This window comes from Cygnus olor, chromosome 10 (genome assembly GCF_009769625.2).
Source record: "Cygnus olor isolate bCygOlo1 chromosome 10, bCygOlo1.pri.v2, whole genome shotgun sequence".
In the NCBI taxonomy this organism is placed as follows: domain Eukaryota; kingdom Metazoa; phylum Chordata; class Aves; order Anseriformes; family Anatidae; genus Cygnus; species Cygnus olor.
This window is the reverse complement of record NC_049178.1, coordinates 9,607,567-9,628,068: the sequence shown is the minus strand read 5'-3', so window position 1 is coordinate 9,628,068 and position 20,502 is coordinate 9,607,567. Positions and strand designations below refer to the sequence as shown.

General features: G+C 36.5%; 3 protein-coding genes across 8 annotated transcripts in view; 2 read left to right on the top strand and 1 right to left on the bottom strand.

The window, feature by feature from the left end:
- The window catches only part of DNAH12 (dynein axonemal heavy chain 12), a 71,586-nt gene extending 67,947 nt beyond the window's left edge, over positions 1-3,639 (top strand). For 3 of the 4 annotated variants that reach the window (XM_040569314.1, XM_040569317.1, XM_040569313.1), the window contains one exon: positions 277-1,009. In XM_040569314.1, coding sequence (XP_040425248.1) covers positions 277-467 — 191 coding nt within the window. In that variant the 3' untranslated portion in view covers positions 468-1,009. Of the gene's footprint in view, positions 1-276; positions 1,010-2,370; positions 2,411-3,554 lie in introns of those variants that run through there. The other variant, XM_040569316.1, reaches the window with a different exon arrangement.
- ASB14 (ankyrin repeat and SOCS box containing 14) lies at positions 2,771-16,497 on the top strand. Of its 3 annotated transcripts, XR_005823139.1 has the most exons (10): positions 2,771-3,767; positions 4,209-4,264; positions 4,528-4,659; positions 4,756-4,914; positions 6,846-7,091; positions 8,556-8,727; positions 9,586-10,129; positions 11,320-11,473; positions 12,231-12,585; positions 15,798-16,497. XR_005823139.1 is itself a non-coding variant. In XM_040569320.1 (9 exons), the coding sequence occupies exons 1-9, from the start codon at positions 3,640-3,642 to the stop codon at positions 12,422-12,424; spliced, it is 1,785 nt and encodes a 594-aa protein (XP_040425254.1). In that variant the 5' UTR covers positions 2,771-3,639; the 3' UTR covers positions 12,425-14,553. The 3 variants fall into 3 exon arrangements, 2 of the variants coding, with proteins under 2 accessions (XP_040425254.1, XP_040425255.1); XM_040569320.1 differs by lacking the exon at positions 15,798-16,497 and having other exon boundaries at positions 12,231-14,553; XM_040569321.1 differs by lacking the exons at positions 2,771-3,767; positions 4,209-4,264; positions 4,528-4,659; positions 4,756-4,914; positions 15,798-16,497 and having other exon boundaries at positions 6,915-7,091; positions 8,576-8,727; positions 12,231-14,553.
- A 786-nt stretch (positions 16,498-17,283) lies between these two features.
- Positions 17,284-20,329, bottom strand: LOC121075636 (DCC-interacting protein 13-alpha-like). The gene is given in 6 exon segments (XM_040569126.1): positions 17,284-18,657; positions 19,310-19,359; positions 19,362-19,395; positions 19,749-19,799; positions 20,035-20,232; positions 20,321-20,329. Coding segments are annotated over 6 exon segments (492 nt in total). The 3' UTR covers positions 17,284-18,507.
- Positions 20,330-20,502: the final 173 nt, after the last annotated feature.

The following is a 20,502-nucleotide window of genomic DNA, read 5'->3' as shown; positions in this document are numbered from 1 at the left end:
CAGATTTTAATGTGTTTTTGAATTATTACAAAGTTTGTAGAATTGCAGAAAAGCATAAATTCCTGAAAACAAATTGTAATTAAACTAGTTTTCTGGCTTTTTTAAAGGAAAAAAAAAAGATATTGTGTTGCTCGCAAAGCAATATTGCTATTTTTATTTAGCTTTAAAGATGTTACTGTAAGTATTTAATGTTTAAATTAATACTTAATGTGGAGGTTATATTCCTATCAATAAATCTGCTATACGTAGTACCTTGGTTTCTTTTGTTTTTTAAAGCTGCAAAATCGGATATAAAGAAATCTAACGCGTATGTTTGCCCTCTCTACAAGACAAGTGAGCGTAAAGGAGTCTTATCTACTACTGGACACTCCACTAACTTTGTCATTGCTCTGACGCTTAACACGGATAAACCAGTCCAACACTGGATCAAGCGAGGTGTTGCATTGCTCTGCCAGCTGGATGACTAACTTTGAACAGTTCAGATACAAATGTCAAAAGATACCTTTCTTTTTGTTTGCTTACAGAGGTGGAGCATGCTGTATAACAGAAACCTAGAGAGTGTTTTTTTTTTAATCTTAAAAGAAGGCATGTGTTTTCTGATCCTCAGTATTTTGCCTTAAAAAAGTATGTGTTATTATTAGCACCTTTACAATCTGTAAAAGGTATGGTTATGCTTTTAGCCTTTGGAAACATTATTAATGTGTAAACATAAATTTTATGCATTACTAAAATATCACTAAATACATCTTAACTGAAAGCAAAGCGTCTGCACTTTCTGTGAGAAACATTACAGTTAATGAACTTGAAGCATTAAGAGTGCTTAATTGTGTGAGTGGAAACCCAATAGATAGTAAGTTTGGGGATTTCAGTCTTGTGTTATGTATAGCCTATGTTCTGTTCTGCAATAATGAAGACTGCAGTACGAGAAATTTTTAAACTATCTGTACTAGGCACTACCAAGTCTCTTCCTTGCTCAGCAAATTCATCTTTTCAGGATTTAATTTGGATTTTTTTTTTACTTTTCTAAACATTAAGCAGAAATGATCAGAACCTCCCTTATGACTGCCTGCCATAAAATGTTATTTCTGCTTCTTTGTTGCTCCAGAGAGGCAGTCCAGTTTCAATTCCTTCGATTCCTTTTGTTTTCTTAAAAAAAAATAATAATAATTAGTCAAGCATTCTACCTTAGCTCTCCTCTACTAAAGAACTATTTCCACCTTGCATGCAGACACAGCTATCATCATTTCTTTGTAAGGATCCCTCCACAAAATACAGTGAGTGAATTAAGCACAGAAAAGTCTCACTCCAGCCTACCTTCACTGTTATAATTAGACAACTTTGTTTTTCATTTCATTGCTTACTGTGTGTTACACATAAAGAGGTTTGGGATGTTTCTTTTTGAAAAACTCCTTTTCCCTCTACAGACTCTATATTATCTTTTGTTTGCCTTTCTATTTCTACTAATATTTATATGTAAATTGTGATTAGGCAATCAGAGGTGCATAGTAATTTTAATAGGGTCATCTCTCTATTTTATCTGATAGTTTATACTTACTTTTATTGGTTGTATTGTTTTCTTTATGTGTCACCTTATCCATTTTTAAACAAGCTCCTGCCAGTATCTGTAGTTAACTCTTGTGAAGTACTAATATATTTTTTTTCTCCGTAAGGTAATACGTACCACTTGCAGTTCTCAGCTTCTCATTCCAAAAACTTAAACAAGAGTATTTGGTAAATAAACAGAACTTCACATTCCTTATTTTGCTGTACCATTTGTCAGATCAGATTATGAAATGTAGCTAACCTGTATGAAAGAAACATGGAGAAGGTCCCAGAGTATCTTATGATAGGTTATTTATAGTGAGCTATTAACGGACACAAACTCTACTGAGATCATTTTCTATCCTGCAAATATTGCTTTCAACTTAATAATCGCTTCTTCAAAGTGTGAAGTCTTCCACAAGGTGAGGAAAAACTGCTTTTTCTCAATTCCTAGGAAAATTAGTAGTTTTTAAAAAAGTGTTTATGTACACATTGTACTACTGTAGGTATAATTGAATGCTAATAGATACTTGTATGTATGTTTTCTTACTAAATTTCTCTTTCTTGATACATATGCAATTACAGAGCAAGGCCTTGCAATCACACATTAGGTGGATCGCATAACAAATGAAACGATGCAGGATTGCTATGAATTACTGCTGCTCAACTTTAAGACATTTCTAGGATTATTCCAAGTGTTGTATTGACATTTCTTCATTTTGCTGTGCTTATTCATTTTCTCATTTATTTATTTGTCTTCAGTTTTATTTGTTCATGTTATTTTATTTTGCCCTGTATTTTTAGTGTTTTGTTTTGTTTTGTTTTCAGGTCAACTCTCTTGAAAGACAGAAGTGCAAGTTTTGATGAGGTAAAATGGATGAAAGGTTTGAGTCTAACAGAACATATTTGATTTTAATCTATAGTAACATAGCCAAATATACAAAGGAATAGTGCTACAGATTATGCATATAAAAAGTGTACATCTACACGCATAATATTTAATGATCGATTTGAGTGTAAAGATTTTCTAATCTTTTTTTATTTGAACATTTAGACTTGAATACTATAAATGGGATTTTTGTGCTACATTGTTTGTATTATAATCTTAAAAGATTCTTAAAAACATTCTTAATTGAATCCTTTCAATTTGGTAAACATTTTCTTTTTCTTTTCTTTTCACCGTGGTGATGTTCTTAAGCTTTTTATTATTATTATTATTAACTCCATTGTGATTACACCAGTGTTTTTTGATTTCTGCATATATTTGAATTTATATTGTTGCAATATTTTTATATATATCCCTTACAACTGTTAGGCAAGTACAGGTATGCATTAACAAAGAATGCACACTTGTAGGTTTCTCTCTGCCAAATGGCTGCAGATGATGTACATAAGGTGGCAGGTTTGGTCTTTTTTCAGCCATGGAGTATGATGTTGTTTCAGTTGAAAGACTGAAGTACATGATGTTAGCACAAATTTGCAATATTTTTTCTGACTACAAGATAGGGCTCCAATGAGATCTTTGTTGAAACACGTTGAGCAAAAGGTATTAGTAACAAATCTCGTATCTTTCAGCTACTTTTCACTACCAGGCCCTCTGTGAACAAAGTGAAAAAACATCCCAAATTTTGTTGCAGATCTGCTTTCCTACTAAGGAAGCATCAGAGCATGATTGTTGTATTTGAGTGTCTGAAAGATTTAAGGGGGGAGGACTATTTAAACTATCTGAAAATTGTATTTTACTTATTTTTATTCTTTCTAGTAGTAATGCCAGATGAAGTACCTATTCTGTATGTTCAGTCTGTGGAATAGAGATAAAAGCTGGCACATGCTATTGGACTAGAAGACCTTTATTCTGTTCTAGAGTAGAACTGCTCTCTTTGCAGTGTTCCAGACTAAATACCTGGGAGAAGATGGTAGCTTGAGAAGGAGAAGTTCTGATTCATTTATTTTAGGCTATGCTTTGTTTCTCTTGATAGTTAAAAAAACAATTGCTGTTTCTATTACTGCAGACATAACCTGAAGACTTAACATCTGTGTCCAATTAAAAAGTAGTGTTTTCCTACAAAAAGGTGATCCAAGTTGTGCTGATTGGCCATGTATAATGCTATATATATATCTGATGATAATTCTGATGATGAAATCCCTACCCAGCAAGCTATTCAGGAAAGCTTACAAGATATGCATAAAAATGAAACAAGTGCCAATGCAACAGAGGATGAAAGGTAAGGTGTTACTAGTTCTGTTTTGGGTGTTTTATTGGCATTATTATATGTCTGGTCTTGTGTCATGGGTACTAGAAACCACTTGTAGCTTGCTTGTTCTGAGTTCTCCCTAGAAAAGTACGCGTGTTTCCTCAAAAATACGGAATGTATGAAGCTGTCAGGTGACGTTTTATCTAATATCTAGATGAGTACAAGGCTTCACTGAGGTAGATTAGGATGTGATATAAGACATAGGTTGGTGTGGTCTTTGGGTGGAAACCCAATATTTCTAGTGGCACAGGCAGACCAACAAAAATGCATTTTAATGTGTTAAAGTCTGACAAAACCTACATAACTCAAAGAAATGTAACGTGGTCTAGTCTTGAGTATGTAAGTTAAGGTATAATTATATCCTGAACTTCTCATTAATTATAGCACTTTATTTTTATTGTGTTTATGCAGTTTCCAGTTTGTTGCCAGTAAAGAACATGGAATGATAATTGCAGCAATTCGGACAGTTAAGTACAAATACACTGCACTAAGCCTATACCCTAGGAATCACTTTGGTACTGCATTGTTGAGCAATGCCTACATTTTGTGTGTTTGATCAGCTGATTTAAGTGCAGTTTTTCATGTAAACAACCCCGAGATTAAAAATTGCTTTCTCAAAATAATTTTTTTATTCTTGATACACTGGGATAAATAGCACTCAATATATTAGTTGTGTTAATTTTGTTTTATGATGAGTAATCAAATATGTGTCTGTCTCAAAATATCACAGGCCAAGAAGAGGTCCTGAAGAAGCTGGTGAGGCACAGTTCTGCTTTTGAGGAGGCAGATCAGCAAGGCTGGCTTCCCATGCATGAAGCTGCATCACAGCTTAATATGAACATCCTTGAAATAACGTTCAAAGGTATGGGGTCCTCCTGGTTTTCCACTAAAAAGTATTACAAAGCCAGGTCTGTTGAAGAATTCGGCTTCAGATGTGTTCTGCTTTTCTGTATTTCAGCCTCCCGTGCCATTACGTGGGAACAGACCACACTTAAAGGGGAAACACCTCTCTTGGTGGCAGTAAGAAATTGCTTTGTAGACCATGTCCGCTTTCTCCTGTTCAATGGCTGCAATCCCAATGTTAAGAATGAAGAGGGAGATTCTCCTTTAGTTGTAGGTGAATATCTTGTTTGGGGGTGGAGAGATGAGGGAATGAAGTGAGATTATAGTTAAATGTTTTAGGTTGCAATTTGACTTCTTTGACTTGTGCAGTATCTAAAATATTTTGCTGTAAGGAGCAAAAAATGTTAATCTCAGTATTTAATGTGTTTGTTTTTCTTAGAAGATCTAAGGCTTTAAACGAGCTTACAGAGCTTACATTCCAAGTTAGGAACTGTCACTACAAGGTTCTTAGCATTATTTATTAATTAAAGTATTGTCCTTATTGGTCTATTGAAGCGTGGGAAGCACAGAGCTAGGAGAAACTGATCTAGTGCAAGGAGCTCCAGGTGACCTATTTTCTATCTCTCAGTTGGAACGAATTTGAGGTTCAGGTTGAACACACATCTTTTTCCTTAAAGAATCAAATAACTTTCTACATAAAGTACTAGAGTGTCTTTCTCTGCTTTCCTTGGCATCACTTATGTAGTTGTGCCAGATAACCAAGTCCTCCTGCTTCTTCATACTATCACTATTCTTTATGTCTGCGGGCATAAAACATTCATATTCTCTACTTCCTGGTACCACTTTTGTTGCATCAATTCCTCTTTCTCAAACAAACAAACCACCAGAGTAATTGGTTTTGATTTTCAAAAGTAGTAGCAAAGCAGCCTGATTTACCAGCGCTACATCGACCATAAAGCAGTTCAGGCACTGCTGGAATTAATCCACATATAAGTGATGAAGTGAGCCATGCCTAAATTCTTGATTCACTTCCGTTTGAATTTTTTAAATCTAAGGAGAAAGTCCTATAGCTCATACCACTCTGCATGTGAACGCCATTTTAATTTAGTCAGGTACAAGTACTATAAGCCTTGATTTGTAAAGAACCAGTCCTAGTATTTTGCCAAGATGATTTTCAGAACACTTCTATGTACATTGTCTCCTCTGATTTGGACTACTATGCTATTGTTATTGCTGAGTTCTAGCCAATAAAAGGAAGGTCTGTTCTCATTATCCGAGTTCTGAAGGAGCTCTGTAAGTTTACGGAACAAACCTGTAAGTTTTTCCTTATTAGAAGGGTGGCTTTTTTCAAAACAATAGTCAAAGAAAGAGGAAAAATCCTATGAACCATCTGTAGGACTCTGTTCATTCTTTTGAAATGATTAAAGTTTCTGTTCAGGGCTACCCATTTAGAAAAGATGCAGAATATTCCTAGATACTTTTAAGTGCACTATATTAAAGTGCATCATCCCCCAAGAAGGGGATGTATGAGATTTACCTAAAGTAGCCACACAGGTTACAGATAATGGAACGTCACGGGTTACAGTGTGCTGTCAATGCTATTTCAGGTAGCTGTGGCACACTATTCAGTCCTGCACAGCCAGGAAGATCAAAGAGAGGAGAGGAAGGTGTTGCCTATTAATTCCATTTTCTGGAGCCAACGCAAATCACTCTTAAAAGATCCTTACTGTCTTGACAGCTGAGGCTTATTAAGATGTGAAGGTATATGGCACAGTCATTGTAAACTTTTTTGTATTATGGTAACTGCCTATGAAATTTAACTATAGCAGGCCGGCTTCTGACTAGAGTAAGCCCACGTATATGAACTCCATCTAGTGGCAGGAAACCTTGCATTCTGTTACCAGAGCAAACACAACAGATGAGTAGAGCGAGGAAAAGAGATTACCGTAAAATTATTCCTTTGTATAGTTTTTTATCCTGAAAACGAAGAACAAACGTGGTGAAAAGTTAAACCTTTCAGTGTAGCTTGGCATTTCTTGTAGTATAAATAGTGACATTGCTTCTTGTATAAATAGCAGTGTGGGAACAGTTTGAGCATTCCTGGGCTGCCACCTAACAGAAGCCATGCTGCATGGAACAGTGTGGGCTAACAGTCTGGCTAATGTTTTTTTTTTGTTTTTATTTTATTTTATTATTATCTTACAGCAATTAAATACAATTCACATGAGATTGCCACCTTGTTGATAAATTCTGGTGCAAAAGTGAATTTGCAGTGTGTCCACAAGAGGACTGCTTTGCATGAAGCAGCCAGACTAGGCAGAAAGGATCTGGTGAAGCTTCTGCTTCGTTCTGGAGCAGATCCTGACCCTCGCAGTGGATATGGGCTCACACCTCTTGCACTGGCTGCACAAGCTGGACACACAGAAATCATGGAACTCTTATTGCAAAAAGGTGAGACTTGATTATACAGGATGTTACGGGAAATGAAGGCTCAGGGCAGAGGAATCTTGCCAATGTCATAAATATCTGAGGGGAGGTTGTAAAGAAGACAGACCCGGCTTCTTCTCTGTGGTGCCTATTAAGGGCAGGAGGCAATGGACACAAATTGAAACCTAGGAAGTGCTTGGAAATCCTTAAAGCCAAGCATGGAACTGGACCGTCTGCTGTAGCTGACACGACTTGAGCGCAGAGTTGGACTGGACAGTCTCCAGAGGTCTTTTCCAACCTCAGCTGAACAGTGGACCTGTTTTAAAATGCAGTAGATTCATTTAGTAACATGTAGGTTCACTGTTGTTCCAATGAGTAGAAATTGTAAGCTACACATGTTATATGAAATGTTTAAAGTCCAAATGGAACAAAGTGAATCCTCTTTCACTTACAGAAGTGAAAGGAAATAAAAGGATTGTTTTGTTATTGATTATACAGTCTGTGATGATAACAGAAACAAACATACAGTATGTATTTTGAGAGATTACTTTTCTACAGCCAACTATAGTCAGCAGTGAGTGCTTTGCAAAACTGATACATTGCAGGAGAGTTTTGTTTGCATTTTTGGGTGATTACTAAATTATGTCTTACATTATTTGAAACTTTTAAATCCCAAATCACATGGATTGAGGTATGCCTGAAGAATTCTTAGTATCTAAATTTCATGTTATAAGACTTCTATATATATTACCTCTAAAATAGTTATCCTAGTTATACACATTTTATTGGTCTTTGCAAAGCTCTGTGATTGGATTATAGCCAGTTGTTGTAAGACATGCCTTTAGAGTTAACAGCAAAAGTACCTTTCATTACTAAAGCAAGTAAAATGCTATTTGTGCCCCAGGGATTGTTGTGATTTAGTTAAGGTCTGAAAAAGACTACACTTTTTGTAATATTCAAGCCATACGTTAATGTTTTAGTGAGTAGTCGTAATTTTTATTTAATATGCAATATTGTTTTCTCAGGTAGACAGCTAACCTGAGGGAAGGCCTGACAGACTTTTGAGGTGGGAAGTTATATGTGATGCTCAGCAGCACTGGACTAGATTGTATGACCTGTTTTGATACTGGATTCTCTGACATTTCGTGTTATATCTGTTAGGCCTTTGTAAAGGAGAGCTGAAATTTATTGTGTGTAAGCCAAAAGCCAATTATTTTTATGAATAAGAACTAAACCTCTTGCTTGCCTAATGCTCTCCTATCAGGTCTTATTGTGTTATAGAGTTCAAAGTAATTTGGACCTTCCTGTTTCCAGATTACGTAATCACTTTTAAAATCAAGGATCCAACATAAAAGCTTATGACATAATGGTTTTATGTGGTGAAGAATAGAATTCACAATATCTTGTCACTGGAGGAGAAGGGTTGGAGATACTAATTGCTGAAAATTTACAGTGAATACGGTGAACATCCTTGATGCTTCTTTTCAGGTGCTGATGTTCTTTCACAGGCAATGGACTGTTCTTCTGTATTATTTGAAGCAGCAGGAGGAGGAAATCCCGATTCCCTGAGCCTTTTGCTACAATACGGGGCTGATGCCAATGTACCAAAGCACTCAGGTCATTTGCCAATCCACAGAGCTGCATATAGAGGACACTTTCTGTAAGTTAATATACTTAAAAACCAACTAAAAATGACATCAAAAATATCACTTTTGCGAATTCTGCCATATTTGAAGCAGGTGGTGAATCTGTAGTTTTGTAGAAAAAATTCTAGCCAAGTAAATAGGAGTTTTCTGTGTCTGAACGTAAGAGACCAATCAGGATAAAAGCTTCATTTTAGGATGAACATACTGTCTTTGGATAAATCTCATCTCCATCCTATCATAGGAACAGAAACATACCAAATACTTTAATAGGTTTAGGAGATATGGATTATCCCTATTTTAAAGACATGAAAGTTAGTGGAAGATAGTGATGTTAAAATCGCAACCAATAAGTAAAAAACAACTTTTCGATACTGGGAATGTTCCATGGTGCTTAAGAATCTAAGGATTTTTAATTCCTCTATTAATACATATATTTAAACTATTTTTAAAATCATGTATTAATTTAAACATTATGTTGTACTATGTAGGTATTAATATTAGAATATATTGTATTAATTCCTTGATTCCCATAGATTAAACAACAACACGTTGCTCTCAACATTCACGGAAAGCTTTTATTTGAGATGGAACAACTATTCCTCTGGCAAGGACTGGGGCTGTCCATGAATAATAGTATACAATTTTATGAGAAGCTGGTGTAAAGTCATAGTATCCATTTCTGGCTAACTATTTAATTCTTAGCAATTAAAGTTAATGCAGAGGTATAGCATGCCATGGTACTGATTTCTTAATTAAGACATTGAATACCGTCAGGATAAATTTTGAAGCCCAGCAACACAGAAATTCAAAGATTGAGGTAGGTGAGCCAGTGTGCTTCAGATTCCAAGATTCTCTTTTTTTATCTTCTTCAGTGCCTTAAAGAATTTAGTTCCAGTTACTAATTTTGATGCCATTAAAGAAAGTGGAATAAGTCCGATTCACTCAGCAGCAGCAGGAGCTCATCCTCAGTGCCTTGAGTTTCTTCTGAAATCTGGGTTTGATGCCAATTTTATGTTGGATCAAAGAATTCGCAAAGGGTACGATGACCGCCGGAAATCAGCGTTATACTTTGCTGTTTCAAATGGGGATATCTGTTCAACACAGCTGCTGCTGAATGCTGGAGCCTTGCCAAACCAAGATCCCATCAACTGTCTGCAAATAGCCTTGAGAATGGGCAACTATGAGTTGATGAATCTACTGCTCCAACATGGGGCTAATGTCAATTACTTCTGCAGAGTGAATACAACGCATTTCCCATCAGCTCTACAGTATGCTTTGAAAGATGAAGTCATGTTGAGAATGCTGATGAACTATGGCTATGATGTGCACAGCTGCTTTGATTGCCCTTGGGGAAACACTTCCCATTCGCAGTACGTGACTGATGGATGGACTTCTACTGTTATCAAAGATACAACAGTAAGTGTATAAGGTGGCTTCGTATGTTGGTGTTTTACTGCCAGTATCCTTCATATAGCTGTGTGAAAACGTACTTACAAATGTGATCTGTCTGAAAAGGAAATGTTGGAACAGTAAAACAGTTTACACACAAAGGTTTTAAAATTAGATACTTTGCTGTCATGAATGAGGCCTTATGGCAACATCTATCATAAAAAATGTTATAGAACTGTGAAAATACAGCTAATGATATGCTGTTGATAAGTACAGAATTTGCTCTCCAGGGCAGTCTTGTCCATGCTGTGAAAGCAGGGACTTGCAGGCTGGCTCGCTGGGTTGTCTCGTATCACGTCACTAATAGTGGAAGCCTGTTGTAGGAACCCCCTTAGTCTGGCATGATAAACACTGAGCAAAAATTAACAAACCTGGATTGACCTAAACAGGTTCCTAGAGACACCCATCAGAGTTACTGTATTTTTTTGTAAAGTCCATTTGAATGTAATAAATCTTTATTTAACCTGAAGATCATAAAATCATAGAATAGCCCGAGCTGAAAGGGGCCCACAAGGGTCATCGAGTCCAGCTCCTGGGTCCCTAAAGCACCACCAAAAATCAGGCCATGTGTCTGAGAGCATTGTCACTTGAACTCTGGCAGGCTTGGGGCCATGCCCTGGGGAGCTTGTTCCAGTGCCCGACCACCCTTTTCCTGATACCCAGCCTGAATCCATCCCCTGTTGTGCCTCAGACTCTTTCCTCAGGTCCTATCTCTGGTCACCAGGGAGAAGAGATCAGTGCCTGCCCCTCCGCTCCCAAGATAAAGGGGTGCAGCATGCACCAGGCTGGCAGGTTCCCTCTTCAGCATGTTGGGACATAGGTGTTCTGCAGCACCAGCACTGTCCATAAGTTTAAATTCCCAACTGAGGGTTTGACATTTCTCTTAGGGAATGGTAGTACTTCTGTTTAATCACTTAGTGATGCAGCTGTTTAAGTTCATTTTTGGATATAGTACAGAATAAGTCTCTCAGATTTTCAGACTGTACTAGTGAGGCTTAACACAAGCTGTGACGACCTCTAAAGCTCCTCTAACAGACTGAACACTTGCTCTTCCTAGCGTTCTGCTTAAGTTAAATAATTGTTCTTGTCCTGCAGAGGGGGAAGTCATTTACAGGAGTATTGAATGTTTTCTTATTAAACGTTTTTTTTTCCCTCAGTTCTGTGAAGTGATAACCTTGTCATGGCTGAAGCATCTTTCTGGGAAAGTGGTGAGAGTAATGTTAGATTATGTCGATCATGTTAACATCTGCTGGAAGCTAGAAGCAGTTCTCAAAGAACAGGAACTCTGGGCAGACATCAATTCAATTTTAAGTAAGTATCTGATATTTAGATGTGAAATGACACGCAAGTTGTTCTGGGATTGGGACCTTTGTTGTTGGCGTTATTTTTATTTATTCTTGACCCTTGTAAGGGCAAAGTTATGTTTTGACAATAAGGTATCTCTGCAACAAAACTCAGCCTGTGTAGCGTTTAAGCTAAGTCTCTTTCAGAAGTCTGACAGACTGCACAGTTCATGTGGAGTACTGGGGAACTTCAATTACAAGGTAGACAACACAATCCTCTTCAAGGGGAGAAAAGCTCTTCCCCCATCTCAAGGTGATGGAATAACTAATAAATTACTGTCTTTAACTAAGTGATTGGAATTCCAGTCCAGATTAACTCTGTCCTTTTCATTTGTACACAGATTAAAAAGCAGTAAGTAAAAATTCTACTTTCAGTAGCTTCTTCAGGTTGGCAGAGAAAATTGAACAACTATGTGGGGTTAAAGTATGTTTGCTTGACTTAGACTACTTGTACTCCATTACCATACATTTAGCTAACTTGACAGAAACACAGTCTGTTGCTTTAGCTGACAATGGTTGTAAATATAACTGAGAGAGGCATGGGCTGTGGTAAAAATGCTCGATCCTGACAGGTCTGGTCATCCAGGGACAGTCACGTTGATTTTATCCATCAATTCACAGAAAGAACATATGGCAAAATCTGGAGCAAAGTTTTTGAAAGGTGTAGGTAAATAATTGCACAGAAATGAATAAATAACTTATCAATTTCACCTTCCTATTTCTAGCAAATCCTCGCTCTCTAAAGCACCTTTGTCGTCTGAAGATACGGGAATGCATGGGTCGGTTGCGTCTCCGTTGTCCTGTCTTCATGACCTTCCTTCCACTGCCAAACTGCCTGAAAGACTACATACTATACAAGGAGTATGATCTTTATGGACAGAAAAACTTCCTAGGAACCTCCAACCTCAACTGCGCTTAATTATTAGCTCTATAATTTGGAGGGAATGTTGAAGTGGATAAGACTACCTTATGCATCTCTTTTTTCTTTGGGGATTTTTATCTCATTTGTATATTAAGGAATATGAAGCTTCAGCATTTCCCCCCCCTTACCCCTGAAGAAAAAGGAGACAATCTCAAACTGTAAGTATTGGTGATCCCATTCTATATGAATACGGTGGAATATAAAATATCTGAAAGTTATGGCCATACTGCTTTAAATGCTTAGTGTGAAAATTTAAAGAACTGTTAAAATCACAGGTAGGGCTGTAAACCTTGCATTATTGCTAGGTTAAAAGCTGTCATAACATGTAATACTACCTCCAACTGCAAGGTTAAACTCAGGGTTTGGTTGAAGGCCATGAAGTTAACTAAAACCAGGACAGGACATAATTGTTTTTAAATCTTGTACCTTCCCTTCTCTTGCCACGAAGTAGAGGTTTTATTTATGAAGACCTACAGCAAAGTTCTAGAAAGCAGCATAAGTAGATTTCTTTTTTTTTTCACCCAGTTAGATGATCCCACTTCCTAAGCATTAAACTGGGATTAACAGCTACAGATGCCTGCTTATTACAGCAGCTAGTGTTAAACACCAGTGTTTCAACAAGGCAACGGTACTTCTGAAACAGGTTAGTTCTGCATCTCAGTCTCAGGTATTGACATGTCTCATCCACTATGTATTGCATTGCTCTCTCTAGAACTAGCTTCCTTTCACAGTACTGGCCTAAGCCATGCTTGCATTTTTTTGGAGTTGCTCCTGAAACAGTTGCAGCTTAAACTTAGGAAGCATGTACCTGACAGCAATCACCACTGTTGTCTTAAGAAAGTCTTACATGATGCACACAGACCCACAGCACGCTTATTCCTTCTAAAAATAGTACTGCTGCCAGTCTGTGTATTTAAAAAAAAAAATCAACACATGTGGTATTAAAAGTATTTATTTATTCCTTCATTATCAGGTAAGCATAGATTTTCTCATTATACATGCATCTGTATTCGCTTAAAGTTACAGAATTCAAAAGTCTGCTTTTCTCCAGAAAAATCTACAATTTTTTTAAAATACAAATTTAACCATAATGTAGTTATGACCCCTTGCTTTTTACATGGTGTCTGTCATGTAATTAAGAAAACTAATGAAGCCAGTGGAAATATGTAAGTACCCATGTTAATAGTTGTGCTGGTATAGCTTCTGTACACATGAATTCTGATCATTACCATAATGACAGCTCTGTACAAAGTGCTACACATCATCAGGTAACTAGAGCAACATATGCACTAAAACAGCCAGCTAAGAGAGTAAGGATTTTCTTCTAATGTTCAGTCTTTGATTGTTGCAGAAGTTAATAGCATTCCCAAGTACAGCAACTTCCTCTGAGTATATCTAGCTAATGTGATTAAACTTAAGGGAATTGAGATATAGTTTGACAACAGAGGGATTCAACTGCACATTAAAACTTCGTTTAGTGGGAGGAAATGCATCCCATCACCAATAATGGTGCTTCCTCAAAGTCAGTATTATGTATTATTAAGAAGTAGGTAGCTTTTGCATCAGTACATATTTCCCCCTGGAAGTTACTATACTTAAGCTTTTATTTAACCTACAAAATGCCGACTGAAGCTCTGGCAAAATATATAATTTACTATTCATGCTTCCAAGATTAAGACACAACAATCAAAGCTGAATTAAGTATACTAGTGGAGGTTTTAATACAGCTATTCAGGGAAAAAACGTGTAAGTCTCAAACATTGCAAAAATCACTTACACTTCACTAGAACAGGACCAATCCAGAACATCATCATAAGAATTTGACCACTCCACTGTATTATAAAAATTGACCTGAAAGATTGTACAAAATCCTTGGCTTGCAATATAGACTTCATTAGGGATACAAGTGCATTCACAATGACACAACAACTTATTCTTGTCATAACAACTTAGATACCACTGTGGCAGGACAACAAACAACAACTTAGTGCCTGGGTGAAAAAAAAAAAGCCTTGGAGACTGACTGATTTGCAAGAAATTTTATAAAATAGAGCAAAGGAAAGAATATAAAATATCAGCTCTTGCTGTTAGACTAGATGTTATCTCAGTTAAACTCAGTAAGCAGAGGCAGATTTTCGTTCTCTTTGTGAATTCTGAAATAATAAAAGACTATATAACAAAACTTCCTCCAATGGCTTCTCCTACATTCTGTGCAACTGTAATTCATCGGAATTCACCTTAAACATATGCACAGTCAGTTTTGTTTCTTTATATCAATGTACATCAATTACATCTTTATAAATGGTTTAGCAGTATTAGGTTTTTTAGCTGTGGGTTCACATCCATATAAAGATGAAATTTGACTGGATTGTAGAAGGGAAATATTTCTGAACTCTTAAACATTACTGACTGTTAGATAGTAAGTAAGTTGTCTTGATATAGTTTGAAACCTAAAAAGATTAAGGAAATAATAGACTATTAAATCCACGTTAGCTAATACAACACACTTGTTACCAGTTCTGTGTGGCTAAGTTGCATATGACCGTTAACTTGTCCTCTAGTTTAGACTTCAAGAAATATATTCCTGGCCATAGAGGGAGTGCTAGGTATTATCTGTAATGCAATAAAATGCATTTCCATAGTTTGCCCATGCTTCTTATGTGTTTTGATATTCATGATGTTATATACATAAAGAACGTATGTAGCTTGAAACAACAACTGACAGCAAGACTTGCATGGTCTACATAGTGTAATAAACTTAATATCCCTTACCCAAGAGGAAAAAAAGTCGGTAACCATTAGGCTGGAATTAGCAACATAACTTAGTCCTAAAAAAACACTGCTGACCTATGCAACATCCTTTCAAAATTGTGTACTTGAAAAAATAGTTTCTGAAATAATACCAGGTTCACATGAAGCAAACTACAGCTTCAGCTGAAAGTGCCTGGAAGTTCAGTCCCTAATTAAAAAGTAACAGGAAATATTAATCAGGAGAAATAAATTATGGGAACAGAAACCAATCGGTAATTTACTTACAATAATAGGCGGTGAAATTCTACCCCCGTAGCTTCCAGGAGAACTTGAGGTGTTTATGTTAAAAATTGTACTCTCAAGGTAAATATTAAACATTTTGTTTTTTAATTAACAAAAATATTTTTTAATGAATTCTGTTCTACTTTAATGTCCTGATCTTCCTTGACTTGCCATTTGCTCCTGCAGCTTGTGTCACTCTCCTGGATGTATTTCTATCTTTTTACTCATTTTATACCAGCAAAAGTCTCCTAAACAAGCAAAAAACCCTGATTTCATTCACGTTATCGCGTTGTTTTTGTTAAGCACTGCTCTCCTCATTAATTTCTCTTCTTTTCAGTGGTTATGAGAGAAGAATCATCCACTGCAAGTGAAATGCAATTCACTCCTACACTGTTTTAGAAAACTAGATTTAATGGCAATAGATGGGAAAGCCTGAGCTAAAAATGAAGTAATTCCAAACATAGTGGAATCTGAAAAATTCCTTAACAGGTATTTCATGTCTCATCTTTTATTCCTGATTTCCTCCTCATAGTTACATGCTTAAGTCTAAGACATAAATGGTAGGGGTCAAGAAAAAATATATCTATTCTCTGTCAGCAGTGCTTTCTGGTGAGATTGCTCATCTATTATCTGTCTTCCCTGTGGAGTGGTGGCTATTGCAGCTAATCTTACTCTGACAGCTCGGTGACTAGCTTCTAGAAACTGGATACCACTAATCACATTCTTCCTGAGCTGTTTCACACTTACTTTGTCTTCAGCATGTACTTAAGGAAGACACAATAACCTTGAGCTGTGTAGGCATGTTATTTGATTGACAGAAAGCAGAAATAGTGCAAAAAACAAAGACCATAAGAGAAAGAAACACAAACTAGATCAGTTTACAGAGAGAAACTGACTGCCATGCAACTATCTGTAAGCCCATATTTAGGCACAAAAAGGAGAAAAAAGATGCATTTGCTGCCTTTCTGTACTTTTTTTTCGAAAGAATAAAAACAGTCTCTTACAGATGAGATGAGAATACAAGACTATAAATAAAATTAAAATGACATTTAAGTTTTTTGTTGTTGTTGTTGTGTTTGTTTTTTTTTAAAAAGCCTCCGATTTGTATGGTCCATGTGACAGTGTGCTGGCCAAATCTGGCCACAGACTGATGCCATTGGGCCTGACTGGGCAACACCAAAAGCAGGTACTTCTGCAACTGGCTACAGTGGGGATGAAACATGCTGGAACTGGAGCTGCTAACTACCTCAGTAAGAGAGCCTCAAGTCTCTTTGTTGCTCAGCCTCCCACGCCACCTCCTCTTTCAAGGCAGGAATATTGTGACCACTTCCATGGCTGCTCAGTCCCTTCTATATGCTCTGGGGACTGTGGCATCACAGGAGCTGCTCTAGCTCCTGTTGCAGTAGCAGCCCCAGCGCAGCAGACTTATTCCTGCAGCAGGCACTGCTCCTTTCTCTCTTCTGCAACAGGAGTCAGATGCAGTTAAGTTTCTGCATAGAACTTAACATCTCCAGCAGGAAGAGCAGGAGGAGATTGCCATTATTAGCCACAACTCCTGTGTGCGAGGAGAGTTAAGGATAGCGTTCCCTCTGTGCACCTACAGATGTCTAGCAGAGAGGTCCTGAGCTTCCTCCCTTACTTACTTTATCAGTGTCAACCGACTCTAGCTCTGAAGGACTGGGCCATCACCAGCTGATGGGAAATATTCTGAAAATTGCTTCCATTCCTGAACACCAGAAACACCCTGCAATAAACTGTAAAACAGTCATAACTTATAATACAACTTGGAATATAAGTATTTTCTTTTCTTTTTACATTTCCTATTACTTTCAGGCCCCTATTAGAGAGACAACTGTTTCATTGGAGTTTAGTACTTACAGTAATTAGTGCAAAAAATAAATATTTCTTCTTACTTCAAACAAGCTTTCTCTTCTGGATCAAAAGATGAATGCACATTTAGTATTATACAAAATAAATATTACACAGGGTATGGACCATGGAGTTCAGGCTTACAAGGTGTAAAGAGACATTACTTTGAAAAACGCGTTATGGGATTTGACTCTAGGATGTAGACTAGCATAGGCTTTTACTTCTGTTTGCAAAATACAGCTCCATAAAAAGACTTTAAAAGCCTTAGCTCATTTTCAGTAAACGTAGTGTACTGGTAGCAAGGCATTTATAGATTCAGAAGATTTTTCAAATGATAAAATTCAAGATGTTCCTGCAACGCTAAGCATGTTGTTTTCTTATAAGAAAGTGAACTCAAAGGCTTACAGTTTTTTATCACATATAGTGGGGAAAAACCAAGAAAATGGCACTTGTGCTACAAGAATATATACATTATTCTTACTGTTTGATAAGGAATGTTTTATACATTCCTCACGCAGCGAAGTGCAACTGCATCTTTTCAGCTCTTATATAGGTGTGACAAAGTATTTTTTTTCTCTCGTGTTCAAAGAAGCCTTCCAGCATTATATTCAACAACAAAAAAAAAAAAGAAAAAAAAATCAAGACATGCAATATGAAACAAAAAGTATGATCTTTCTGTTTAGAACTATTGCACATCTCATTGATATTAATAGGGATTTTTCTTTCTAAAAACAGTTATGTGCAACAAGTTATGTAAAGCTTAGCACTGCCTTATTTGGACATCTACTTTTGTTTCCAACAATGTGTTCTGCATACTTGTGTAAAGAACAAATTTCACCATACTGTTTAAGATTAGTGAGTTTAAGTCTTGTTTCAAAAGCAGTCAATTACACAGGCAGGTAAAAGGGAAAAAAAATATAAGAGTTTTTCCATACTGCAGAGAATTTTTTGAGAAAACAATTTTGTAATAAACATGGTAGCATCACCATGCTTTATCTGGCATACAAAAGAGAAATTATACTGACATGAAAGTGGAAATCAATCGATAAAGAAAAGTCAAGGCATATAAAGGTCTACGCATCATGAAGTCTTTTATACAATACAACAGACCCTCCACTTACATTTCACTACTTGTAGAACTTAAATCCATGATTCCAATTTTAATTACGTAGACAACCTTAGGTTTCAGATTCTCTCTTCTTCTTTCTATCTTCTCCTAAATTGCTGTCTTCTGACTGGCTACTTCTAAGGACTACAAACTGTCCTTCTCCCCTACTTGGGTTTGATCTGCTGGAAGCAGCTATCAATCGGCTTTGCTCCTTTAAGTCCTAATTTGAGAAGAAGGGGGATCAAAGGGGAAGAAATCAGCAAAATAATACTCATTTTAAAGTTGTCTAAAGTGGAAACAGGATACCATTATTCTGATTTGTAAACTGTCTTTTAATATTTTCAATGGACAAGTTTTGTAGAGACGGAGTTAGAAGAACAAGCAGGAAACGAAAATATTTTGGTTTCAGTAGCTGGCATTATTAGAACAGCTAATGCATTTAACGCATCTGTACCAGCAACCCATAAAAAAAAGCAGGTCAGAACAAAGAGCTTGGCCTACGGCCTGCAGCCCCTTCCTCACTATGTAGCAAATGAACCGTCTCAGTACATGGCAGATGGTTACTTGCCACAAAAGGGGCAGTTCATGCATGTGACAACAGCGTTTTTATTTTGGGCCTGTGATAGTCCTTCAAGCACTGCTCCTGAGTGCACCTATAAAGGTGTTCTGTGGTTTTATCTCCTCAGAAGAGCTCTTTTTAAAAACGACTGTGAAACTATACAAAATCCGCACAGGAAATACTTTCAACAATTAACTTCATTCCACAATGTTCTGTGAATTTGTACTAAAGACTGTGAGACAGTAGCTGGAAGTAAAAAACTAGAAAATAAAGATAGTAAGTAGGAAAAAAAAAGCATTAAGAAATAACATACCTTTTTGATTTGTTTTTGTTTACTTAATTCTTTTTGTTGTTTATCTTTGACTCTATTTCTTTTGCCTTTTCTGATGCTTTTTGATCCTGAAGGGTAAAAATGTAAACAAAAGTAATGGACAACAGTCTGACATGTTTGATACAGTACTGATTTATATAAGTTTGTTCAAAACCATTAAACACTTAATTAGTCTTCTCTTAATGGACAGGTATGCTTGGTAAAGGTATTAAGAAGTCATCTTGAATATTGTTCCAAAGTAAACATGGCTCAAAGTCTTTTTATCTCGGGTTTAAGTTCAATAAAACAAATCCCTTAGAGTATTCTACAGCAGCATTCAGTGCATCTAGAAGCATCTTGCAGAATATATTCTATTACACATACTAAATATACCATCTCCATTCCATTCATGAGGGTACCTTCCCCTAAAAAAGATTCTTACCAGTTCTGCATGAAAAGCTATCTGTTTTGCCAGTCCAACGGAGTCACAAATCTAAATACAAATCAGATTTGAAATAATCTGTAAAAATCTAATTAAAAATGCCTTTAAAAATACACCATATTGTCATATCAGATATGACAGTATATTAAAACATTTTGTGGTACTATCAGGTTAACTCTTTTTCAGTACATAAACAAAATACTTAGCCAGCTTGAATGGATTGGATCTAACATCTTTGAATCCATGTCAGGTTCCAAACCGATACAAATATAACTGTCACCAATACCTTTTCCCCTTCGTTATTTGATTCAAATATATAGCAGATGGAAGTTTGGCGGTTGTCAACTCTCCCTCCTGAAGTTTTAAGCACAAATCCAAAGAGGCGCTTAGTCTCTTGGTGCGTAGCATACAAGACTACGTTGGGCAAAGGAAACTGCCAGAAAGGATCAAATATGGAGATATTAAAACCGGTTTCAGATATTTTCTATATGAAGTTTCACTGTACTGCACATTACTTTGTTATCAAAAACATGCAACCACACCAGAGAAATTTACAATCTGACTGGACATGCAACTGCCATGTTGCATGTCAAACAAAACAAAACAAGTTAGAAGGGAAAGATTAAAAGATTCAAACGAGAGAGGAGGGAATTACATTTGCCATGAGATTCAGTCATCTTTCTAAATGCGAACAAGCATTTTATTTATTTTTATTTTTAAAAAATAGACACATATACAAATTGCATTTTTGACT